The following is a 24,943-nucleotide window of genomic DNA, read 5'->3' as shown; positions in this document are numbered from 1 at the left end:
TGCTAACTAGCTTAATCTCTGCTAAATGACTTAGCTTCTGCTAACTAGCTTAGTCTCTGCTAACTAGCTTAGCCTCTGCTAACTAGCTTAGTCTCCGCTAACTAGATTAGCCTCTGCTATCTAGCGTAGGCTCTGCTAATTAGCTTAGCCTCTGCTAACTAGCTTTGCCTCTGCTAACTAGCTGGGTCTCTGCTAACTAGCTTAGCCTCTGCTAACTAGCTGAGTCTCTGCTAACTAGCTTAGCCTCTGCTAAATAGCTTAGTCTCTGCTAACTAGCTTAATCTCTGCTAAATGGCTTAGCTTCTGCTAACTAGTTTAGTCTCTGCTAACTAGCTTAGCCTCTGCTAACTAGCTTAGTCTCCGCTAACTAGCTTAGCCTCTGCTATCTAGCTTAGTCTCTGCTAACTAGCTTAGCCTTTGCTAACTAGCTTAGTCTCTGTTAACTAGCTTAGCCTCTGCTAAATAGATTAGTCTCTGCTAACTAGCTTAGTCTCTGTTAACTAGCGTAGGCTCTGCTAATTAGCTTAGCCTCTGCTAACTAGCTTTGCCTCTGCAAACTAGCTTAGTATCTGCTAACTAGCTTAGCCTCTGCTAACTAGCTTAGTCTCTGCTAACTAGCTTAGCCTCTGCTAAATAGCTTAGTCTCTGCTAACTAGCTTAATCTCTGTTAAATGGGTTAGCTTCTGCTAACTAGCTTAGTCTCTGTTAACTAGCTTAGCCTCTGCTAATTAGCTTAGCCTCTGCTAACTAGCTTAATCTCTGCTAACTAGTTTAGCCTTGGATAACTAGCTTAGTCTCTGCTAAATAGCTTAGCATCATAGTTGTCTTTGTCACTTGTCATTTTATTTGACATTAATAATTAATTATGCACATTGGTAAATATTGTACATGATATGAGTGATAACATGTGTTATACAATAGATGTAACTTAATATTTTTACATGTCCTTTGGTGTACCATGGGTACATATAGTTAGTGAACCACTGTCCTAAGGTACCGAGGTTTTATATTTAGAAATAATGTAAAATTAATGGTTCTCACAGAAACTAGATTGTGTTCTGGGTTCTTATAATTTCAATTGAATGTTTATTTTGTGTTTTTCTATGTAATAAGTAAAGTGAGATTACACATATATATTTTACATGGTTAACTATAAATAAATAGTTTTTATAAGACTTTTTCCTGTTTCACTTTGTACAGTTTAGAAGTTTACTAACATAATGTCACTAATTAGTGAGGATGCAATGGCATCATCACTATTGTATTCCGTGACCTTTATTATTCTTATATGTTTTTCTTCTTTCGTCAGAAGCTTTTACTCCTACACTGTTTTTCCGATTTTGACATGTAAGATGTCAAACTGTTCAGAAAATTCCGGACTCGTATGCTATCGCTTTTATAATTTGTAACTTGTCAACTTTTTGAGTTATTGCCCTGGCAACTTTTTGCTCCCATCCACTTACATTGGAAATGTCCCTCACCAGCCATTCTTTAACACTAGCATGACCAGAGAGGTGTCATTTGACACCTATACCTTTAAAGTCCAAGCTGGTGTCAGATGGCGGGTGTGAACAACTCAGCTTGTGACCATTGTTATGTTACTGAGGCCACTACTCCCCCCTCAGCTAGGGTGGGGGGGGGTGGCTGGGTTGGTTCAGGACACAAAGACCTTTTGTATTCTCCTTTGTGTTTCCCATACAGCAGCTACATAGAGGTTGCAACTTATATTTCAACTTTTGCAACAGAAAGTAGTAAGTAGTAATAGTGAGACGTCAACACAGTTTGTTTGCATTCTTGGTGAAATTTATTTAATAGAGATTTTGTGAACATTTCTGGCACTGCCACACCTCCTTTATGCATTTGCCACATGCAAACTTGTCACAATACATACAACGCTTGGTGGCACGGTTTTTCCTGCAGCAACACTTCACCTGGCACAATGCCCTTTTCCCCACATCAGGTGTGGGTGGTTGTTGCTGAAGGTTTTGCTCATTCACCTCCTTGGCTGCCATATGAGACTGGGCAAGCTCATTTGCAAGCTCCAGCAAGAAGTCCACCCTTCTCTCCTTGACCCCAGTGCATGCCTGATAAAGCACATGTGCGTTCAGCGCCGCAATGTCAATCATGTTGTAAAACACAGCGACTGGCCAACGCCGTGTTCCTGAACGCACAGTGTACTTTCGAACCATCTGGTCCATGACATCCACACCGCATTTCATGCTGTTGTAGTCGGTGACTGTGTTCGGCTTTTTTTTCCGAGTAGCCTCAGTCTCCACCACGCTGTGCACGCTACTGAGGAGGCAGACAGTCTTCTTTCGTTTGGGCACATAAACAGTCAGTGTGGCACCAGAGGTTGAAAACACTTGTGTGCTGAATTCCTCACGGGCCAAATTCTTTTTAGCTGAATCTGGAAGCTCCCGGTGAAGCTTATTGACTGAGCCAAGGAGGGTGGTCTTCCGGCTGTGCAGTCGACGTGCTAGTGACAATGAAGTGAAAAAATTGTCGGTTGTAACAGTTCTTCCTTTGTCCATAAACGGTTCCATAAGCTTCATCACCACATTTTCAGACAATCTCTCCCCAGGTGGACGACTGGGGTCTTTGCCAAGATATGGGATGATTTTGCACACATACTTGGATTTAAGGTCACATGCCACCCAGAACTTGATACCAAACTTGTCCGGCTTCGTTGCAATGTATTACAAGAGACAGCAGCGAGTCTTAGTTGGGTCAAAGGTCAAGAGGGATAATGTCAGCATAACTGATGGTGTAAACAGAGATATAGATTGTTTTTCCCTGTTGAAGCATTGATTCTTTGTGCATCTTGTGCACTTTCTTCAAATTTGTAAAATAATAGCTTAATAAAATAATTCATGGACCTGGTTAGTGAATGGTGGACCTCGTGAATTTACCTTTTTAAAGTGAGAACTCAAACAGTCCTTTTCACACTCGGAAATCTTGCTTTACCATGAATAGCAACAATACATTTGATTTATAAGCACAAAAACAATAAAGGTAAATAGTGAAAATACAGGAGTAGGAAACAGGAGCTTGGTTGCTTTATTACTGTTTTTCTTTTTCTAATTTTATTTATTGTGGTTTATTAATTGATCACAACACACATGGCTCATATTAATTTGGCCATTCTTATCCAATAATTCCATATAATGTTATTTGGATTAACAAACATCATCTACGTGGAAGAAACACTGGTTTCTTAACACTGGCCATCATTTACACCAACCCCCAAAGTTTGTCACTGCCCAGCTGCACATTCCGATCGAATGGCTGCATTTACATAACAGAGGTGGCCCACTGAGTTGCAAATCAGTGTCATTTGGCGGCCTCTGGGCAGGGCAACAGGAGTAAGAAAACCTTGGGCATGCTAGTGTTAACTGATCCAAACCATTCAACCTTTAACATGTTCAGCTTCTACCTCCAACCCATTTACACTTCTTTCAACCCTTTCAACCCATTTTAACTTGTTCAACCCATTTTAACTTTTTTCAACATTTTCAACCCATTTACACTTCTTTCAACCTTTTCAACCCATTTCAACCCATTTGAACTTTTTTCAACCTTTTCAACCCATTTTAACTTTTTTCAACCTTTTCAACCCATTTTAACTTTTTCAAACCATTTCAACCTTTTCAACCTTTTCAACCCATTTTAACTTTTTTCAACCTTTTCAACCCATTTTAACTTTTTCAACCCATTTCAACCTTTTCAACCTTTTAACCCATTTTAACTTTTTTCAACCTTTTCAACCCATTTTAACTTTTTTCAACCTTTTCAACCTTTTTCAAACTTTTCAACCATTTTCAAATTTTTTCAAACTTTTCAACTAATGCTATCACAATTCAAATGCTAGCGGAAAACTAGCACAATGCTAATGCTAGCACAATACTATTGCTAGCACAATACTATTGCTAACACAATGCTAATGCTAGCGCAATGCTAATGCTAGTTCAATGCTAATGCTAGCGCAATGCTAATGCTAGCACAATGCTAATGCTAGAATAATGTTTATGTTAGCGCAATGCTAATGCTAGCGCAATGCTAACGCTAGCACAATGCTAATGCAATGCTAATGCTAATGCTAGTGCAATGCTAATGTTAGCGCAATGCCAACGTAATGCTAATGCTAGCATATTGCTAATGCTAGCGCAATGCTATTGCTAGCACAATGCTAATGCGAGTGAAATGCTAATGCTAGTGAAATGCTAATGCTAGCACAATGCTAATGTTAGTGCAATGCTAATGCTAGCACAATGTTAATGTTAGCGCAATGTTAATGCTAACACAATGCTAGCGCAATGCTAATGCTAGCGCAATGCTAACACAATGTTTATGCTAGCGTAATGCTAATGCTAGTGCAATGCTAATGCTAGCGCAATGTTAATGCTAACGCAATGCTAATGCTAGCACAATGCAAATGTTAGCGCAACGCTACTGCTAGTGCAATGCTAATGCTAGCACAATGTTAATGTTAGCGCAATGCTAATGCTAACACAATGCTAGCGCAATGCTAATGCTAACACAATGCTAGCGCAATGTTAATGTTAATGCTAATTTTAATGCTAATTTTAATGCTAATGTTTATGCTAATGCTAATACTAATGCTAATGCTAACGCAATGCTAATGCTAACGCTTTGCCAATGCTAATTTTTTTCAACCTTTTTAACCTTTTTAACCTTTTTAACCTTTTCAACTTTTTTCAACTTTTTCAACCTTTTCAACCTATTTCAACTCATTTCAATTTTTTCATATTTCTCAACAAATTCAATTTTTTTTCAAGTTGCGGTGCGACGGGTGCAAGCACATGCATCCTCACTTGCATTTTCTGCAGGAAATGCAAATATTCTAGTTTAACGTTGTCTTTCTATTATTACACTTACAGCCAATACATGTTGTTCTCTAACTAACATGTGCTATTGTTCACAGATTGTGCTCAGGGATTCAAAACCAGTGAAGATTCAGAGATACCAGTACACCTGTGCGGCAGGTACAGCCTTGTGCAGCCACGTGGCAGCTCTACCGTACAAGACGGCCCACTACTCCCAGCTGAGGATTACATCTGTTCTCCCAGTGTTCAGCTGTACAGAGACTGAACAGAAGTGGTACAAACCAGTTACCATGGTAACCAACCTTTTAATGACACTTTATGTATGGATATCGCTTCAATGTTTATAGAAACGTGTTTTTGTTCTATTGATCTTCTTCTGGTATAATCCATGTTTGGTCAGGTGTAAGAGATAAGTGTGCTGTCATACCAGCTGCCAACAAGGACAGTCCTCAGGACCCGCCCACATACAGTAGCCCCTCCTCCCCCACAGCTGCCACTCTCTTTTTTTTTTTTTTTTTTTTAATTTGTCTGCACATGCTGTCGAAGGTTAACACTACAAGAAGTGCAATCTTTTAACAGACATGCATATTTTATTATTGCAATTAAATAAATTTATTTATTTCATTGCATAATTGTGACCATCACCAGCCCTCCTTAGGGAAGGGTAAGAAATACTTTATTAAAGGGAGGATGTAAAAAAGAGAGGGCAGTGTTACACCAAGGTGAGGGGGTGGAGGGGGGTGGGGAAGTTAACAAGGAAGAGGGATACAAGATAGGAAATGGAATGGGTGGGGAGTAGTCGATAGGTTTCAAGTGATGCGATGTGAAATTGTGGTTGTGTATATTGTGCTTATTGTTGTGTTATCAAGCCAGTTTGGTGACCAGTGTGCGGCTTAGGAATAATGGTGGTGGCTGTGAACAGAGGAAGAAGTGAGTGGAAATTCCATAAAACAGGTATTTGGGAACAACGTGTCTATGGTTGAGCCCAGTATGAGTGTTATCCCACAGCCCAAGGCCAGTGCATCCATGACAAATGTATTTCCAAGAACCGCCACTGCAAAACCCACGAGCCTCCCCCGGGCCCGAGGAAGCAGTCAGGCCAGCAGCAAGAGCGGGCAATCTAGGGGCCCCCGGCGACCACCCCACGGCCAAGCAGCCCCCCGAACGCCCCCAAGATCCGAGGCCGAGAGGCAGCCATTGCCCCCCATACACACCCGAGAAAGCCCCAAGGAGCCAAGGACCCAGCGCACCACGCCACCGATCCAACCCCCAACCCCCAGACCCCCCAGCCCATCCTCCCCCCACCCCCCCCCCATGCCCCCGCGCCCAACCCCCCGAGGGGAGGGCCCAGAGAACTCCCTGCCCGAGACCCCAGCGGAGGAGCCGAAGCCCACGCCCAGCAGATGACCAGAGCCACGCCGAATGGGCAGCCGGCGGGCACCCGCCGGCAAGCCCAGAGCCAGCAGGGACCCGACCCCAGGCCAGAGGGACCCGGAACGAACGCAGCACCAGGAGCAGCCCACCCAGGGAGGACGACCACACCCCAAGCCGCATAAGGCACCAGGGGGCCACCGGGAGTCTCCCCGCCGGCCCCCAGGCACCGCAACCTAGCCCCCCATGGCGCCCCAGATCACCTTTTGTTGATGCCGCCCGCGCCACAAGCTTCAGTTTTTTTAAAGCCAGGGCCCCCTCCAAGGGCCAAGCCAGACCGCCTCGCCAGGATGTGGCCCCCTATTCCGGCCCCGACACCCTGCCTCACGGGGCACTGCCCAAGCAGGGGCCGTACCAGTAGGTATGCAAGGGCGCGGCACGCGCCACCCGCCCCGAAAGACCCCCGCCAGGACCGGCCCGGCCAGCCAGCCAAGCACCCCGGGCCCCAGGAGCACCCCCCGGGACCAGGACCCCCCAAGGGCAAGCCCCCGGGCCAAGCCCCCCGGGACGCCCCGCCCAGGAGCCGGCCACAGCCCAGCAGGACCGCACAGCCCCGGACAGCCCAAGGCCAGCAGCCCAGGGCCCGCCGCCCCCCGGACAGCGCCAGCCACGGAGCAGCGCCCCCCCCCCGGCCCGTGAGCAACCGGCAATCCCCACCGCGACGACGGAGGCACCCCAACGGCACACATCAAGTGCGGAACAGCAGCCCCCAGCCAAAGATGCCCCGGACCCACCCACCAGTCCGCAGATGGCAGGACAGACCCACCAGGCGGCCGACAGCAACCTCCACCACCGGAACAGCTAGCGCCGCCCCCCAGTAAACAGCCCCAACCCCGGCGAGGACACCAGCACACCCACCCCCCAAACCTCACCAAAAGGCTTCTGAGACCATCCAGTCAGACTGCTGACATGTGGTGGGGGCTTGACCTGGAGCCTATAGCAGTAGAGGAGTACTGTGGGGTAAGGGAGGTCAATCATGTATGTAATGTTTTACCAACATGTATAAATAAATGATTTAGATCAAAGCATTATGGTGTTCTTTACAGTTTAAGTCATTAGTTTTAAAAGGGAATTGACAGGAACTAAAAAATCAGTGACCAAACAAAATCAGAGCACGACTTAAATTAACACAACAAACATTTTAATAAGGTAGCATTCAAAGGCTTGAACTGTATGTAAACATATTTAATACAATTATAAAAACTGATAATATTTAGAATAAAGGGGTTGTGAAAGTGAACAGATGAATGTTGACTACTGCTACAATTTAACTATTTTTAAAAGGGATTTAGATTTAAAGTACAAACAAAAACTGGTTTAATGCAGACTTAGATCTGAGAAACTCTTTTTATATTCACCAAGGTTTCGGTCCGACATCTTTCATCAGGTCATTGCAAAAAACATACACACAGTGGAGGCCGACCAATAGAGGGCGCTAGTGCGCCGCCCGCCCCCCATCTTTTTAAAAAAAATACTTATTATTTTTTTAAATACATAATCAATTATTTTGAGCAAAATGTGTTTTTATATTTGCAATGTCATGTCATATACAATATATAAATGATAATTTTCATGAGAAAAGGTTTCCTCGGTGCAGCAGCTTCCTGCTAATGGCTGCCTGGAGACAATCAGAGCCGTATAGAGAGAGGTGTGTCCTAATAGTCCCTCCTATCTCCTTTCCTATCCACTTTTCCTTAACCCTCATAGATGACGTCACAGGCTTAAGGAAAGGTGTTAGGAGAGGAGTTAGGAAAAGGCCATCACGTTTGTTTTGACAATCAGACACACTTCCACTAGGTGACATGATAATCTGACGGTGGTGAAGGTTAGTGACGTCTGTCGTGGTGAAAAAACTACACATTTCCTAAAATGGACTAAAAGCTCATTTCTAACACTTTCCACTGATATAATGTCATAAATCACAGGTATGAATGTAAATCAAAGGAAAAGAGGTTACCATGGCTACGAGGAACTAAAGGTAAACTAAAGAACGTCACATTGAGAATGGTTGATCACACTCACCTTTTACTCAGTAATATGAATTATGTTGAATAAAACATCATGTGGATAAAAATGTCTCTGATCCTTTTTCTAGAACCACAGTGTCTGTTTCAAGTCAGTTATAATCTGATTATATGTCTACATATAATAATATATGGGTTTTAGATTCTTTATTTAAAGTTGTTTATATTATTGCATTGATAACTTACATGATCTATGTTACTTTTCGGTCATCGTGAGTTTCCGTAAACGCCCTGGTGTGTGTTTCTTTTTTCCTGAGCTTATAGAGAACTTGGACGCTCTTTATCATGGCCATGACTTAAACACTTCCAGGGGTGAAGGAACAGTTGATAGGAAAGGAGATAGGAGGGAACATTTAGACACAACCAGAAAGTAGCAACAACTCGTTCACTCCAATGGTTGTTTTATTTACAGCAATGGTGGCTCATTGAGCCTCACATTTAGTCCCTGAAGTGATCAGTTTATCATTGTAGCACATTGAAGCTACAGTAGATTAGACAGTCTGTGATGCACTTTAGAACTTTTGAGATTGAAATCACACAGAAGTTTAAAATAGAACAACAATGTTGAAATTAAATTATACTAAACTTAACAAGGAACTATACTTAATAGTATAAGTAATATAGGCTATTCCTGTATTATACAAGTTGTTATACTAATCATGTAATTTGGTTAGAGTGTAAGTGACCTACTGTAGGAGCACAGGGAGCAGTGATGTTACAGGACTGGTTTCAAATGATGGAGCATCAACAGACCATGATGAGTCATGAAAACATGACATGGTGTGTTTCAAATGTGTATTATACTGTGATATTACATTAGATATCATACTGATCATTTTATATGAATTATATTAGTAATCACACCTATTCTATGTAATAATTTCACACTACTACTGTTGTGATGCTGCATGGTGAGGACCAATAATGCTGCATGGTGAGGACCAATGATGCTGCACGGTGAGGACCAATGATGCTGCATGGTGAGGACCAATGATGCTGCACGATGAGGACCTATGATGCTGCATGATGAGGACCAATGATGCTGCATGATGAGGACCAATGCTGCTGCATGGTGAGGACCAATGATGCTGCACGGTGAGGATCAGTGATGCTGCACGGTGAGGACCTGTGATGCTGCACGGTGAGGACCAATGATGCTGCATGGTGAGGACCAATGATGCTGCATGGTGAGGACCAATGATGCTGCACGGTGAGGACCAATGATGCTGCATGGTGAGGAACAATGATGCTGCACGGTGAGGACCAATGATGCTGCATGGTGAGGACCAATGATGCTGTGTGTGTCCTGTCTAGATGTGATGTTTTTTAATGACCCCTTATTTAAAGAAAATTAAAGAAAATTCAAAGCAATACATACTGTATACAATACAAATAAACATGCTTTTTAACATTTTTCTCATTAATACAAATTTACATTCGGGAAAAAAAACTATTTATGGAACTACATAAACATATATTCTTTATACACATACATATGACGGTGTACAGTATAAATATTGTCAATTAATGCAGTTATTGACGACAAATTACCAAAAATCCCAGCTATGTCAATGAATTCAAATTGCCCACCACTAACTTCCAGATCAAATTGAGTTTAAATGAATCATGTGATGGTCAAGCATTTTGGACTTTGTCGTACCAAAGTAGTGACCCCCAACAGAATCTGTTTCCCCTGCTGTGGGAGCGCGCATGAAGGGCGGAGCTACAATTCTATGTTTAGCTTATTATAAAACTAAATGTGGATTGTTACAATCATGCTTTGATTGTCAAGAAGATGGATTATTATTCATGGTTTCTTTTTCAACATACAATAATTAAATTTTATTTTCAGAACATCTAATTTCATCTTAATCTAAATCTAACAACAAAACCATGTGTGTAAGCAGAGACAAAACTGATATAATTCAGACAGTAAGATTAACACTAAAAAGACAGTTTGAGCTAAATACACACAATAATAATAATAATAATAATAATAATAATAATAATAATAATAATAATAATAATGCTATTCTGTAAATTACATGTTGTTAAAGTTAATAGATCTGCTTGACAATGTCATATATTCTCCATTTTCTATGATAGTGTAATGTTGCTAGGCGACCAGCTTGCTAACTAAACGTTAGCTAAATACTCTCTGGGTTCTAGAATCAAACACCCTGTAATTCAGTCTTTAGATCAATGTGTCCAACTTGTGATACAGTAAAATCAACACCACTGTGAACATTTGAACACACTGTCAGACTCAGATCCACCTTTTTCACTCAATGATGTTCTGATGAACTTACTGCAGCACTGCCAACAGTAGTTGTTGATGTAACTCACTTTCCTTTACACAGGAGATCTGATCTTTAGATATTGGTGTATTTTTTTATTCAGCCTCTGTTGATCATCATAACTTCATAGCATTTATTCAGACATTCTCAACACAGACACATGGTGATACAGGACTGTGGACCAGAACATGTTATCAGGAGATACAAATGATTTCAGCCTGTCTCACTGTGCCTGATAGAAAATGTATCCCCTCTATAATCCTCAGGTGATGGACTAACATCATCTGCTTTATTCTGTACACATTTATCATCATTCATAATAAAACATGTGAATGAGGAACAGTTTCACTTTTGTGGAGAAGAAGAACATGAGACAGATGTGACCTCATGCTTTGTGTTCTCAGATGGCACCACTTTTAGTAGCGTCTGACGCTAACAGCTCTAGCAGTAAGACAATATGTCATGTTGACTTCAAAATAGTGTTGGATGAATCATATAAGATGGGTGATGAAGAAAAAACAGGCTGTGATCAGTGGGAGGGGCCTATAATGTCACTGGAAATTCCTTCACATTCTAAATGATGTATCTTGGCTATTTTTCAGGTGATTCACATCAAATTTACATGTATTATTGACCCCAAGATGAGCAAAAAGTTACATTGTGACCCCGCCCAAAACCAAACAGGAAGTCGGCCATTTAGTCTGTCTGTCTCACAGAGGACTCATATACATGTCTGTCTGTCTCTCTGTCTGTGTGTCTGTCTGTTTTGGCTGTGTGTCTGTCTGTATTTCTGTGTGTGTGTGTATGTCTGCCTACCTTTCTGTCTGTCTTTTTGTCTGTATTTCTGTGTGTGTGTAGCTGTGAGTGTCTGTCTGTCTGTCTGTGTGTGTGTCTGTCAGTCTATGTGTCTGACTGTCTGTCTGTCTGTCTGTCTGTCTGTCTGTCTGTCTGTCTGTCTGTCTGTCTGTCTGTCTGTCTGTCTGTCTGTCTGTGTGTGTGTGTGTCTGTTTGTCTGTCTTTGTAGCTGTGTCTGTCTGTCTTCTGTTTGTCTGTCTGTCTTTATGTCTGTGTGGCTGTGTGTGTCTGTCTGTGTGTCTGTCTCTGTGTGTGTGTGTCAGACGGACAGACACTGACAGACAGACACACACACACACACACACACACACACACACACACACACACACACACACACACACACACACACACACACACACACACACAGCTACACAGACAGACAGACAGACACTGACAGACAGTCTGTGTAGCTGTGTCTGTGTGTCTGTCTGTCTGTCTGCCTGCCTGTCTGTCTGTGTAGCTGTGTGTGTCTGTCTGTCTGTCTGTGTGTCTGTCTGTCTGTGTAGCTGTGTTTGTCTGACTGTCTTTCTCTGTGTGTCTGTCGTTGTAGCTGTGTCTGTCTGTCTTTCTGTCTGTGTGTGTGTGTCTGTCTGTCTGTGTGTATTGTCTGTGTTGTCTGTGTGTCTGTCGGTCTGTCTGTTTGTCTGTCTCTGTGTCTGTCTGTCTGTGTAGCTGTGTGTGTCTGTCTGTGTGACTGTCTCTCTGTCTGTCTGTCTATCTGTGTCTGTCTGTCTGTCTGTCAGTGTGTCTGTCTGCCTGTCTGTCTCTTTGTCTTAGTGTCTGTCTGTCTGTCTCACAGAGGACTCAGAGACACTGAGGAACCAATGAACCAAATCCTAAACCCAGGATACAGAGTGTCAGTGAAGGAGGTACAGACGGTGTGGATGAGTGTCAGAGAGTCAGAGGAGACTTCATAGAAGGACAGACGTCCATCAGGACAGTCCACATACACTCCTACTCTACCAGAGGAACCACAGGGACAGGAGGTATGTGTAAATATGTTATTGTGAATGAAGGAGTAAAAACCTCTGGAACATTCCAGAATCCAGGACTGATTATTAAATCCAAACCAACAATCATCACTGTCTCCTTTCCTTCTGATTCCTCTGTAACTCACTGCTATAGAAACATTTCCATTCCACTCCACCTCCCAGTAACAGCGACCAGTCAGACCAGTACTACACAGAACCTGATAGTGATCAAATCTGTCCTGATGATCAGGATAAAGCTCCTCCTCCTCCACACGTGTCACCATCCTGTTGTTGTCAGACAGTCTGAGGTTTCTGTTGATGGAGTTTGTGTCGAGGTGAATGTGACAGAAATCTGATGAGACACAAAGAAACAACAGTTGATCATGTGATGCTTCATTCTCTCTGTATCACTGACATGTTCATTCACTCAGAGCTTCATGAGGACACTTTGAATGAACACACACACACACTTACACTTCCTCACACCAGCTTTGATCCTCTGCTCTCCTCCATGGTCCGCCCTGCAGGAGCAAACACAGGCAGTGATTTACACACCTAAAGAGTCCAAAGTGCTGCTCAGAAACCTGATGCCATCTCCATCAAGCTCTCCATGTTTCTACTGGTTTGTCTTCAACAGCTTCACCTTCTTCATCTCCTTCAAAGTGTTCCTCTCTTCATCCTCACTGATTGGTTCCACCTCCTCTGATCTTAACTATACACTATTATATATATGTATATATACACTATTTGGTCACCTAGGCTGAAATCCAATCAGAACTCATGTGATCATGTGATCTAACGTATTGATCACATCTAATCTGTCTGTGTTTACAAACAATAATATCATCATAAATCAGGTTGATCAACAGTAACTGAATATTCAGCAGGGCCACAGGAAGTAGGGGTGCTGGGGGTGCTGAAGTACCCCCAGCAACACACAGATTCTGAACTCCCTGGACATTCGTCCCCTCATGAGAGACTTTATCTCCACGCCCCCAGAGCACACCTCCACATCTGGACACCTGTAACCATGGCAACCCTCCCTGCAGCTCAAAGTAAGAGCATGGTGCCACCGTACACTTTCATATCTATTCATACAGTTTAACGTCACACTACAGTATTTTTACAAGGTGGTGGTGATGGAGATGGAGTGTGTTATTATGATTGTGTGTTCTGTGTGTAATGGATGTGGAGAGTTGTTAAATAACGTTTAAATAGTCAGATTATTTCCTTGTGGTGTGCATAAAAGGATTTTGGAGTCACGTGACATAAACATAGATGGTGCAGTGACTCAGGTTCATGTCAGCTGATCTAATCTATTACATTGTTATAGTGTTATTGTGAAGTTTAGCTAATAGTGCATATATTCATCTGAGAACTGATGATGTCTGTGCGTTACAGACCCTGGCTGTGAGTGTGCACCAGGGGCGTAGCACCACATTTTGGGCCCTGGGTACAAACCATCTTGTTGGGCCCCTCCTGTAACTTTTAATATGTACACTTTTTTCACCTGGAAACTATACTAGTATTCTGATATAAACTTTATTTTTTTTTGTCTTTTATTTGAACTAGATTTACATATTTCAGAAAGTTTAAGTATAGGATACAGTTATTTGATATTTATTGTATTTGTATTTGTATTGTGTGTTTGAAAAACAAAAATTCAAAAAACTTTAACAATAGAATTTTAATCAGTTTTTACTTACTTTTTCACCAATTACTAGACATTTAAACTCAATTTAATTCCAGGCTGACCCTAAGGTTGAAAAAAACTGCAATAACCTAATGACTCCATATTCATTGTTTGTATTTTATAAATCTGTTCTACTATATTTTAATGGTTTATTGAATATTGTGTTTGTGACATACTTTTGCTACCATACATATATATATACACACACACACACACACACACACACGGAGAAACGTGTTGTGAGTGTGAGTGTGCTAGTGGGCGTGTCATAGAGTGATTGATTGATGGATGATGACACTTTATGTATAACTGAGAGAAACGTGTTGTGAGTGAAAAATGTACCAGGGCGTGTCTTTGAGTGAGTGATCATGTGATAGAAGGATAGCTGTTTGCACACATATATACATACACACATACATACACATACACAATGTAACACTCCACAACACTTTACAGTTGTAGCTTGAATAAAAGTCATATTTTTAGTTAAAAGGTAAATGAACAAATGATCTTAATAACAGACATGGATAACATTATTTCATATATTGAGGAATCATATATACTGTATAGACCCTGGCCCAGAATGCAAAACAGTGGCTGATCACCTGAGGTTATAAAAACAACCTCACCACCTAAAACGTCTAATCAAAGGTGGGGGGGCTGAACTGTACATGGTACGTGGTCTATAGATTTAACTAGGACTCTTTAGAGAGATAATAAAGACTTAAATGCAATCAAAAATCTGTTCCCTTGTAATCTATATAAATATAAGTAGAGGCATAAATTAACATAACACCTGGTTACATTTGTGTTTTGTTCTAATTACTGTTTTATTCTAATGATTTGATTTACTTTTCAGTTCTTTGGGTTATTTTCTTACTTTTTTATTCACTTCTTTAATAATCTCTGTTAGTTTGAATATTATGTTACAACTGTGTAGAATATTGTCATTATCCTCTCTTTATGTTCTAAAAATCTCACAACTAAAACCCTTACGTGTATTTATATCCTCAGATAGATAAATAAATATGTAGACATGGATAGAATTAGATAGAAATTATAACTTGAAATATTTAAAAAATCATAATCAACCTTTGAAATGTATATAAATGTAGTTTTTTGTTCACAGGATACAGACATCAAAAGCTGAGAACAGAAACCATTGGATAAGTATTTGATTTAGTCTATTTTTAATTATGATTTATTCATTTTTAAAAAACATAATATGTTACAAGAGAGGGCAATGATAAATTACTTTATATATAAATTAAAATAATGTGAAACAACCACCTGCTCAGTTAGGAAATAGAACAGCTGATAGAATAACACTAATTAACTAATATAGATTCATATAATTGTAATTTAAATGAGTAAGCAATATCACTGTGCTTTAATTGATTTTTATTTAACAAAAGTTTATATATTATATTGATAGATTATTTCTGCACAGTTTATATTAGAGGGTGATCACATGTTTTTGTCGTTTGTGCTTCAAAAGCTTCCATATAAATTTGATAAAGATTGATAATAATTTCTGAAAGTCATTTCCTGACTGGTCGCTGTGGGCAGGCAGGACCGTGAATGTATTTTTCCTCACTAAGAAATAAGAATCAATCAATCAATCAGTTAAGGTTCCTGCTGTGGGTTTTCACATTCACATGGAAAGAGAAGTGATATTAAAATAAAATACACACACACTACATAGCAATCATAGACTCACCTCACTATGTGGTTGTATGTAATAAAGAAATTATAAAATCTGTATTGAATAATTCTTACAACACCTTTTGTAATCATGCGATGTTTTATAAGATTGATTTTGATGAGCATGTATTCAGTTATTGTTTGTACGGATAAATATAAGTGGCTAATTTCAAGTTTACTGTGTATATTTAATTTAAACACAAATCATGTTTGTATTCTGTTCTGTTCTAATTATAACTTTTTTCTTATATTAAAACATAGTCTAACAGTAAATCCAAATACAGTAAATGTAATAAAGTTAAATAAAAGTTTTTGGCCCACTCTAACAATGGTAAACAAAATAGGAATATAACTTGAAATAAAATTGAAGGAAAAATAAAATAAATTAACAAGCTTACTTTAAGTAACCTGATATTATAATTTCCAAATAACGTTAATATAACTTATTAAAACATAGTCTGAATTAAATAATTTGTCTTATTCATAATTTTTTATAGTCACACTATTAAACAGTGTGAAGAGAGGGAATGTTAGAATGGATTATTATTCATGGTTTCTTTTTGTGTGTAATACTATAATTATATATCTTTATACTCAATAAATCTATTCATAAAATATAATCAGATCAACTTGTTAGCTGTCATTTTCAGAACAAGGACAAACAGTTTCAGAACATCTGATCTAATGATCAATAATAATGAATAAATCGATAAATCTTAAACATAATTTGTATTGCTTTAAATCACCAGTAAATGACATCTTTAACTAATTACAAGGAGCTGATCATTTGATTTCTAAATATATAAAAACACTGATAAATCTATGTTTGGGGCCCAGGGAGTGAGCAGACCCTGAGGACCACAGCTGTGTTTTAGATGAGTGTCTGTTCTTCTATTGACTTGTTATGACTTGTTGATTCATTTTCTGTTCATCTCTAATAAATTGATTGATTGATTCAGCAAAACCTCTGACTATGTCTCTCTGTATGAAATCTCAGATACTGAACACCAGAGTTAGCTCAAAAACTCTAACAATTGTTAAAAAATGATATTTGTAACATAAGTCTACAGTTTGAAATAGATTTAAAACGTTTTAAAAACATACATATTTCTGTTTTAATAATTGTATGAGTGGGTGAAATTAAACATTTTATTATTTTATTTTATGCATTGTTGGAATGTAATAATGAAATAAATATTTTCATATTTCAAAGGCAGGGTAGGTGATTTTTGAAAGCTAGCATGATTTTGAATGTAGCTTACTCCCCTCCCCTCTGTGCTCTGTCTCACTCACATGCATTAGCACCGCTGCTGCAGAAGTGGATCTAAGCTCATCGTTTGTATTGTGTAGAAACTACGGTGTCTCATTCAGCAGTAAGTAAACACTAAACTTTATCATTATATACTGTATGTTAAAAAAACATGATCAAAAACTCTGTTTTAAGTCTGTCACCAATGACGTACTTTGAGTGTGGGCTTGTGCACGCGAGGGGTGGAGAACGAACAGGGGGACAGAGAGACGTGATGGTTAATAAAAAAAAACTAACCATATTTTTTCATTGGTCAAAGTTTTTACAGGTTTACAGCTGCCACACATGATGGATTGTATTTGTTCCTTTTTCAGAGAACATAAGATCTCAATTTCTGTCAGAACATTAAGAAAATTTCAACCAAAAACTTAAAAAGTGTATCAGGAAAAATTCCCCTACTCTACCTTTAATTGATTGAATATTTGAAACATTGGTTTTGATTTTTAGTGGTTAGTAACATTCACAGCTGGAAATGCAATCATTTATTTAAGTATTCGGGCAGTAATTTATCCATCCCTAATTTTGTGTCAGAGAAAAGATTTAAATGTAATTTCATAAGCTATATTTATATTTTTATATGAACACAATCCTCACTGATTGGTTCCACCTCCTCTGATCTTCTCTCTCATTCCTTCATCAGCTCCTCATAGTTCTCCATCAGCCTCTCCTCACTCCTCACTACCTTCTTATCTCTGTCCTTCATCCCTCTAACCTGTCCCAGTCCTCCTCCTTTAGTGTCCCACCTCTCACACCTTCATCACATTCCTCTGATACAGCTCTCTGTCACACATGTGATGGGGATTGATGTGAACATGTGATGAGCTGCTGTGATGTGTCTCACCTCAAAGTGTTCAGTCTCTGAGAGAGCAGCTTCACTGCTGAGTCTCCTGGATGGTTGTAGCTTAGGTCCAGCTCTCTCACACTGGAGGAGTTGGAGCTCAAAGCTGCTGCCAGAGAAGCCCCGCCCACCTCTGTGATGACACAACCTGACAGACTGGTTTCAGAAAAACATCCACAACTCAGGAAACAAGTGAGGAGACCAGGAACAGGACAATGTTGATGGAACATGTGATCCCACTGACCTGAGAGAGTCCAGTTTACAGTGAGGACTCTTCAGTCCTTCACACAGCAGCTTCACTCCTGAATCATGCAGATCATTGTTACTCAGGTCCAGACGTTTCACACTGGAGGACTGAGAGCTGAGGACTGAGGACAGAGCTGCACAGCTTCTCTCTGAGAGACCGCAAGAACTCAACCTGATGAAGAGTCAGAGAAACCTTACAGATGTTTGTCTGTGACAGAATTAAAGACATGTTCTTCTAAAGTCACATACTCAGCTTTTTTGGAGTCTTTGATCACTGGGAGCAGCTTCAGAAAAGCTTCCTCTGAAGGAGAGAATCTCTTCAGGTCAAAGACATCCAGATGTTCTTGTGATGACAGTAAGATGAAGACCAGAGCTGACCACTGAGCAGGAGACAGTTCCTCTGTGGAGAGACTTCCTGATCTCATGGACTCTTGGATCTGCTCCAGCAGAGAGTGATCATTCACTTCATTCAGACAGTGGAACAGGTTGATACTTCTCTCTGTGGACAAACTCTCACTCAGCTTCTCCTTGATGTATTTAACTGTTCTCTTATTGGTCTGTGAGTCACTTCCTGTTTGTGTCAGCAGGCCTTGTAGGAGCCTCTGATTGGTCGGCAGTGAAAGACCCAGCAGGAAGCGGAGGAACAAGTCCAAGTGTCCATTTGGACTCCGTAAGGCCTCGTCCACAGCGCTCTGATGGAGAAGGTTTAAGTCAGGCTGACCTCCACTATTGAGAAGGTTCAGAATTGGTTTTTGAAATAAAAGCATCCATGACTTATTCTGTGGTTTATGTTCCAGCAGGTTGACTTTAGAGCTGATGAAGGTCTGATGGACGTGAAGAGCAGCCAGAAACTCCTGAAGGCTCAGGTGGATGAAGGTGAACACCTTGTCCTGGTACAGGCTGCTCTCCTCTATGAAGACCTGTGTGAACACTCCTGAGCACACTGAGGCTGCTCTGAGGTCCATGCCACACTCTGTCAGGTCACTCTCATAGAAAATCAGCTTTCCTTTCTGCAGCTGCTCAAAAGCCAGTTTTCCCAGAGACTCTATCATCTCCCTGCTCTGTGGACTCCAGTGTGGATCTGTGGCAGCTCCTCCATCAAACTTCACCATCTTGACTTTGTTCTGAAGGACCACATAGTGGCTGTAGATCTGAGTCAGAGTCCTGGGCAGCTCTCCCTCCTCTCTGCTCTTCAACATGTCCTCCAGAACTGTAGCAGTGATCCAGCAGAAGAGTGGGATGTGGCACATGATGTGGAGGCTACGACATGTCCTGATGTGGGAAATGATCCTGCTGACCTGCTCTTTATCTGTGGACCTCCTCCTGAAGTACTCCTCCTTCTGAAGGTCAGTGAACCCTCTGACCTCTGTTACCATGTCCACAAACTCAGGAGGGATCTGATTGGCTGCTGCAGGCCGTGTGGTTATCCAGAGGAGGGCTGATGGAAGCAGTTCTCCTCTGATGAGGTTTATCAGCAGAACCTCCACTGAGGTGGACTCTGAGACATCAGTCAGGGTCTGAGTGCTGAGGAAGTCCAGAGGGAGCCGACACTCATCCAGACCATCCAAGATGAACAAAACCAGGAAGTCCTGGAAGCTGCAGATTCCTGCTTCTTTGCTTCCAGAGAAGAAATGATCAACAAGTCCCACCAAGCTGAAGCTCCTCCCCCTCAGCACGTTCAGCTCTCTGAAGGTCAGTGGAAATGTGAAGTGGACCTCCTGCTGGGCTTTATTTTCAGCCCAGTCCACAGTGAACTTGTGTGTTAAGAGTGTTTTCCCAATGCCAGCCACACCCTTTGTCATCACTGTCCTGATTGGTCGAGGTCTTCCAGGAGGAGCTTTAAAGAGCTCTTCTAGTGTGATGGCTCTTTCTGCTGTGTCTGATCTCCTGGATGCCGTTTCTATCTGTATGACCTCGTGTTCCTGGTTGACCTCTCCACCCCCTCCCTCTGTGATGTAGAGCTCTGTGAAAATCTCCTTCAGGAGGGTTGGACTTCCTGCTTTAGCCACGCCCTCAGACACACACTGAAACTTCTTCAGCTTGAACTTCAGCTCACGTTGGTATCGAGGAGCCTTTGTTCCTGAGTGAAGACAAACTTAATGTTAGAGTGGAGAAGTCAGAGCAGGTTTGAACATTGGAGATCAAAGTGTGTGATGTTCTCAGTCTGGATTGTTCCTCAGATTAAATGACTGATTGAATCATGCTTTGAAAAAGAAAAGCCAGCTTTGTGTCCTTCATGTGATGTTCCTCACAGTGAAGATGTTCACATGCTCTTACTGCTCTGCAGACGCTCAGCCAGCTCCTCCTGCTTCATCCTCTTCAGGAAATACACTGTGATGTTCAGAAAGGCCTCCCTGCTCCTCCTCTGCTCCTCATCTTCACCCTCCATCTGACTCTCTGAGCACTCTGGATCATCTCCATCCACAATCTTCTGCATGTGTTTGAGTTCAGCCTTAACAAAGCTGATGATGTTGTCCTCCAGCAGCTGCAACACAAACACATTAAAGGTGATGAGTGAAGGTCTGCTCCAATCATCAGTGTGTGTGTGTGTGTGTGTGTGTGTGTGTGTGTGTGTGTGTGTGTGTGTGTACAGTGGTTTGATCACAGTCTGACACAGGTTTAGTGTCTTTGTAGACGTACACACCGTAAAGATGGAGTCAGGCTCAGCTCCAGAAGAACCATCCACACCCTCCAAGCTGCTGTGGAGAAGACACAGACACTCAGACATGCTGAGGAGCAGCTGGAGGAAAGTACAGGAAGCTCTGCTAACATCATGTGAACATCAGTAACAGTGGGTGATGTCCTGCAGAGCCACAGTGCAGTGAGTGTGGAGCAGCCTTTGGAGCTCAGCTCACGTGTGGAACATCTCAGCATCTTTCCACTGAACAGGAGAACAAGTCTGTTGGACTGAGGCTTTATTTGGCTTCAATCCTTCACAAATCTGAAGATCACACTTTGCCTAAGACTCACCTACACACTGGAGACCATTCCTACAAAGCCTTTTCTCTTTCACCTTCCACTGTTTGCTGAGATTTACATCAACACCACGTCAAATAACATAGTCCATCAAAAGTGCTGAGTCATGTTTACTGGTGCTTTATCAGTGTCGAGTGTGAAGAACCTGGACTATCAGGAAGACAACAACCACCCTTATTTATGCTCACTCACCGTGGGTTAGTAGATGGACCATCTTTGAATTCAATGAGTCTGGACATGGACTTGTTACTTCTAAAGGACACACAGCTGGGTTCAGGTTCAGGTCCTGGTCCACTTAGTCTGGGCTTGGTTCTGGTTCAAACACATACAGAGTTGAGTGTGTGAAGAACCCAGATAATCAGGAACACAACAAACAATCTTCGTTATGTGGACTCACTGTGGGTCGTTAATATTCTACACACACAGAACAAGGTACAGACACACGAATTGTATTATGCGCACAAATAGTTGTGTTACAATAATGGCCCCATGCAGTGAAACTACAGATAGAACACAGAGTCTATGAGTGTTCATCAATATCAAACCTCATGTGTTCTGTTTGTTCTTGTGCTAAAAGGCCGATGGCTGTGTGTGTTTAAAGTGAAATAGTGTGACATCATCATGTGATGATGTAATGCTGCTGTCATTCAAACAACACAGAATCACACAGAGATTTTAGAGAAGTCTGACCCTCAGCGCTCTTTAAAAAGTCACACATTTCACATTTTAAACATGATTATTGTTCACGTATCAATAAGTGAGTCTTTGTTCAGGATGTTTGTTTGTTGATCCTTGATTTCATTTATAGCTTTGGTCAGAATCTACTGAAAAAAGTCTGTTCACACATTCTGAACCTCCTATTATCCTCAAATATCACCAACACATTTTACCCTTGGGGTCAATCTGACCCCAGGAATTTTTACCTCCACAAATTAATTTTCAGAAAATCATTGACAAAGTTTTAGGGCGTGTGTTAGTAATCTAAATTACCTCTTATCTAATGCTAACTTCCAGGATTTAATCAGTGTGTGCTGGAATACTAAGCTCGCTAAAGTCTTACAGAGCTAAATCACCATGGTAACTTATGCTGAATGGCTAGCCTGGTTGGCAACAGGTTTTTCTCTGGCTAGGATCTTAGCAAGTAATAAAGTCCCGCCTCCTGACCAATCAGATCTTTTATAAAGCGAGCTGTCCAATAAAAGGTGATGTGTGAACACGTCACTGTGTGGATCTGATCTGACGCTGACAGGAGAGAGAATATTTAGACATTGATGCAATTCTTTCATTTACTGATGACATCATTTAGTAAACATATAGATTTATATCTGATAGACTGCTCTATAGTCAGTATGACAGATAGTATGCAAAGACAGGTGAAGTCATATATTCATTTAATTAATTAATACATGACTTCACTCGTCCACACATACAGATCTAGACAGTCTTTATCAGCTGACTCTGTGAATGCGTAAAAACAAGAGATTATTTATGATATTAATCCATTAAATGTGATATTCCATCTAATGGATTAATATAAATAATCTGTCACTTTTACACAATAATTAGCAGATTCCTGTCTGGGTTCTTTCATTCCTGCCTTTTCTGTAACAACAGTGTTGTTTTTAGTCTGAATTATGAATTTTAATTATTCATCATTTTAAACTTCAGCAACACCTGACCTGTGGATCAGATCTGAGTGAGTATAAAAGCTCCGGTTCCTGGTGCGCAGCACTACTGTTGCTCTTCGCTGTCATCATGGATATAAATTAATGATATCTAGATAATCAATCAATTAATTAATCAATCAATCAGATTGTATTTATAAAAAGAAGCTCCTTTCACACAGCAAGTATAAGATGATAAGCTCCTCCTCCTGTAAAGCTCTGCCAGTTTTCTCCATTGTAGTGATTGGTCAGACGCTGCAATCTCCACCCCTTTCATGTGAACGTGCACGTACCCAGACTGAAAACACTTGGCAATAATTAGCGTGTTGTTATCGACCTCCATAGGACAGCTTCTCTCTGAAAGGGAATGTTTGGTTGGTTGAAGCTAACAGATTAATCGAGGATATAATAATCTAGATTAGTAGCATAGGACCTTAGTGTCAGACACTTTGTTTATTTGTTGAATCCATAAATAAGGCCTTGATAATGAAACACTGACCTGTTCTCTAGCGCCACCATCATGACAAACTTTCACATTCTAATTAATTTATCTGGAATAGTTCTCATTCAAATGTTCTCTAATTTACTGACAACATTAATGAGCACTAGAGTATGAACCTATTGGTTGTGGTGATGATATGACCTTTGACCTTTACTGCAGCGCCACCATCAGGTCAAACTTTCACTTTTACAGTTAGTGGATCTGGAAAATATTTCATCTAAATCTTTTCTAATGTGTGGTGAACATTCTTAACTCTCACACAATGAACCATAGTGATTGATGTTGGTGACACTCCCCCCCCTTCTCTCATAGACATATTTATTTACTTATTTCTATTTATTTTTTGTAATATATATACTATTAATAATAAAAACTCAAAGCGTGAACAGAAACAATTATTCATTCACACCAGTCATACTAGTGGTGGTAAGCTACATTGTAGCCACATATGCCCTGGGGCAGACTGACAGAAGTGTGGCTACCATTTGGCGCCTACGGCCCCTCTGACCACCACCATCATTCATACACAGTTCATACACATTCCTATGGAGTTATTCACTGTAAAGTTTCACTCCTCTTTTAACAGAGTTTTATTTATTTATTTTTTACTTTATGGTTTTATTGTTTTTGTGGTTGTTTTTTGTGTGTGAGGGGTTTCACATGTTTGAAAATGAAAAAATTAAATATCAGTTTGACTTTATAATGTCATTTATCAACTCTGTAGGTGTGAAGATGTAAAGTCACACACACACACACACGTTTTACACCAATGTGTGTAATATGTGTTCATCACAATGAATAAATATCATTATGATCATCTCATGTTTAATTAATTGTATCAAATTAAGAAAAGTCATGAAATATGAAGCAAAAAAAGTCTATTATTTGCTGAGTGATACATTTTGAATGAGGTCAAATTGACCCCAAGAATAATAGGAGGGTTAAAGGGATTGCTGCGACCATAAATGGTCAATTGGAGGCGTGTCTTAATGTAAATGAGCCTGAACATGTGCTAGCTTTAGAACAGGTGGGATTAATCAACACTGCTGTGTGTACGACCTCTGTCCACACGCTTCATAAATACTGATTCTTTTTGTACTGGTGCACATTCTACATTTCATTGGTCTGAACGTATTTAGAACCAGTTCTATGAACGGATCAATAAATGAGGCCCCTGGACCATCAGGAAGACAACCAGCAACCTTCTTTATGTGGACTCACTGTGGGTCAGTAGATGGACCTCCTTTGAAGTCAATGACTTTGCCCATGGACTGGTCACTTCTAAAGGACACACAGCTGGGTCCAGGTCCAGTTGCGAGATGCTTCCTGGTCCTTGAAAACACACACACACACACACACACACACACACACACACACACACACACACACACACACACGCACACACACACACACACACACACACAGTGTAACACTGATATACAGGGGTGTGAGTGCTGAGCTCTGACGTGGTCTCACCTCTGATCTTCAGTCTGGATCTCATGTTGTTCTTTCACCGTGTCCTGATCCATCTCCACGTCATGAGATGATGAGCTGAAAATATGAGTGTGAGACAAACAGCGCTACCTGAG

General features: G+C 40.9%; 1 protein-coding gene across 1 annotated transcript; it reads right to left on the bottom strand.

Annotated features, from left to right (window-relative positions):
• Nucleotides 1–12,142: 12,142 nt before the first annotated feature.
• On the bottom strand, nucleotides 12,143–24,629 carry LOC114458697 (NLR family CARD domain-containing protein 3-like). The gene is given in 8 exon segments (XM_028441110.1): nucleotides 12,143–12,751; nucleotides 17,996–18,122; nucleotides 18,211–18,391; nucleotides 18,394–20,292; nucleotides 20,490–20,592; nucleotides 20,860–20,911; nucleotides 21,381–21,500; nucleotides 24,576–24,629. Coding segments are annotated over 8 exon segments (3,036 nt in total). The 5' UTR covers nucleotides 24,623–24,629; the 3' UTR covers nucleotides 12,143–12,244.
• Nucleotides 24,630–24,943: the final 314 nt, after the last annotated feature.

The sequence above is a fragment of the Gouania willdenowi genome, unplaced genomic scaffold, assembly GCF_900634775.1.
Source record: "Gouania willdenowi unplaced genomic scaffold, fGouWil2.1 scaffold_160_arrow_ctg1, whole genome shotgun sequence".
NCBI classification, from domain to species: domain Eukaryota; kingdom Metazoa; phylum Chordata; class Actinopteri; order Blenniiformes; family Gobiesocidae; genus Gouania; species Gouania willdenowi.
Note: the sequence above shows the minus strand (reverse complement) of the source record. Positions and strands in the feature narration are given on the sequence as shown.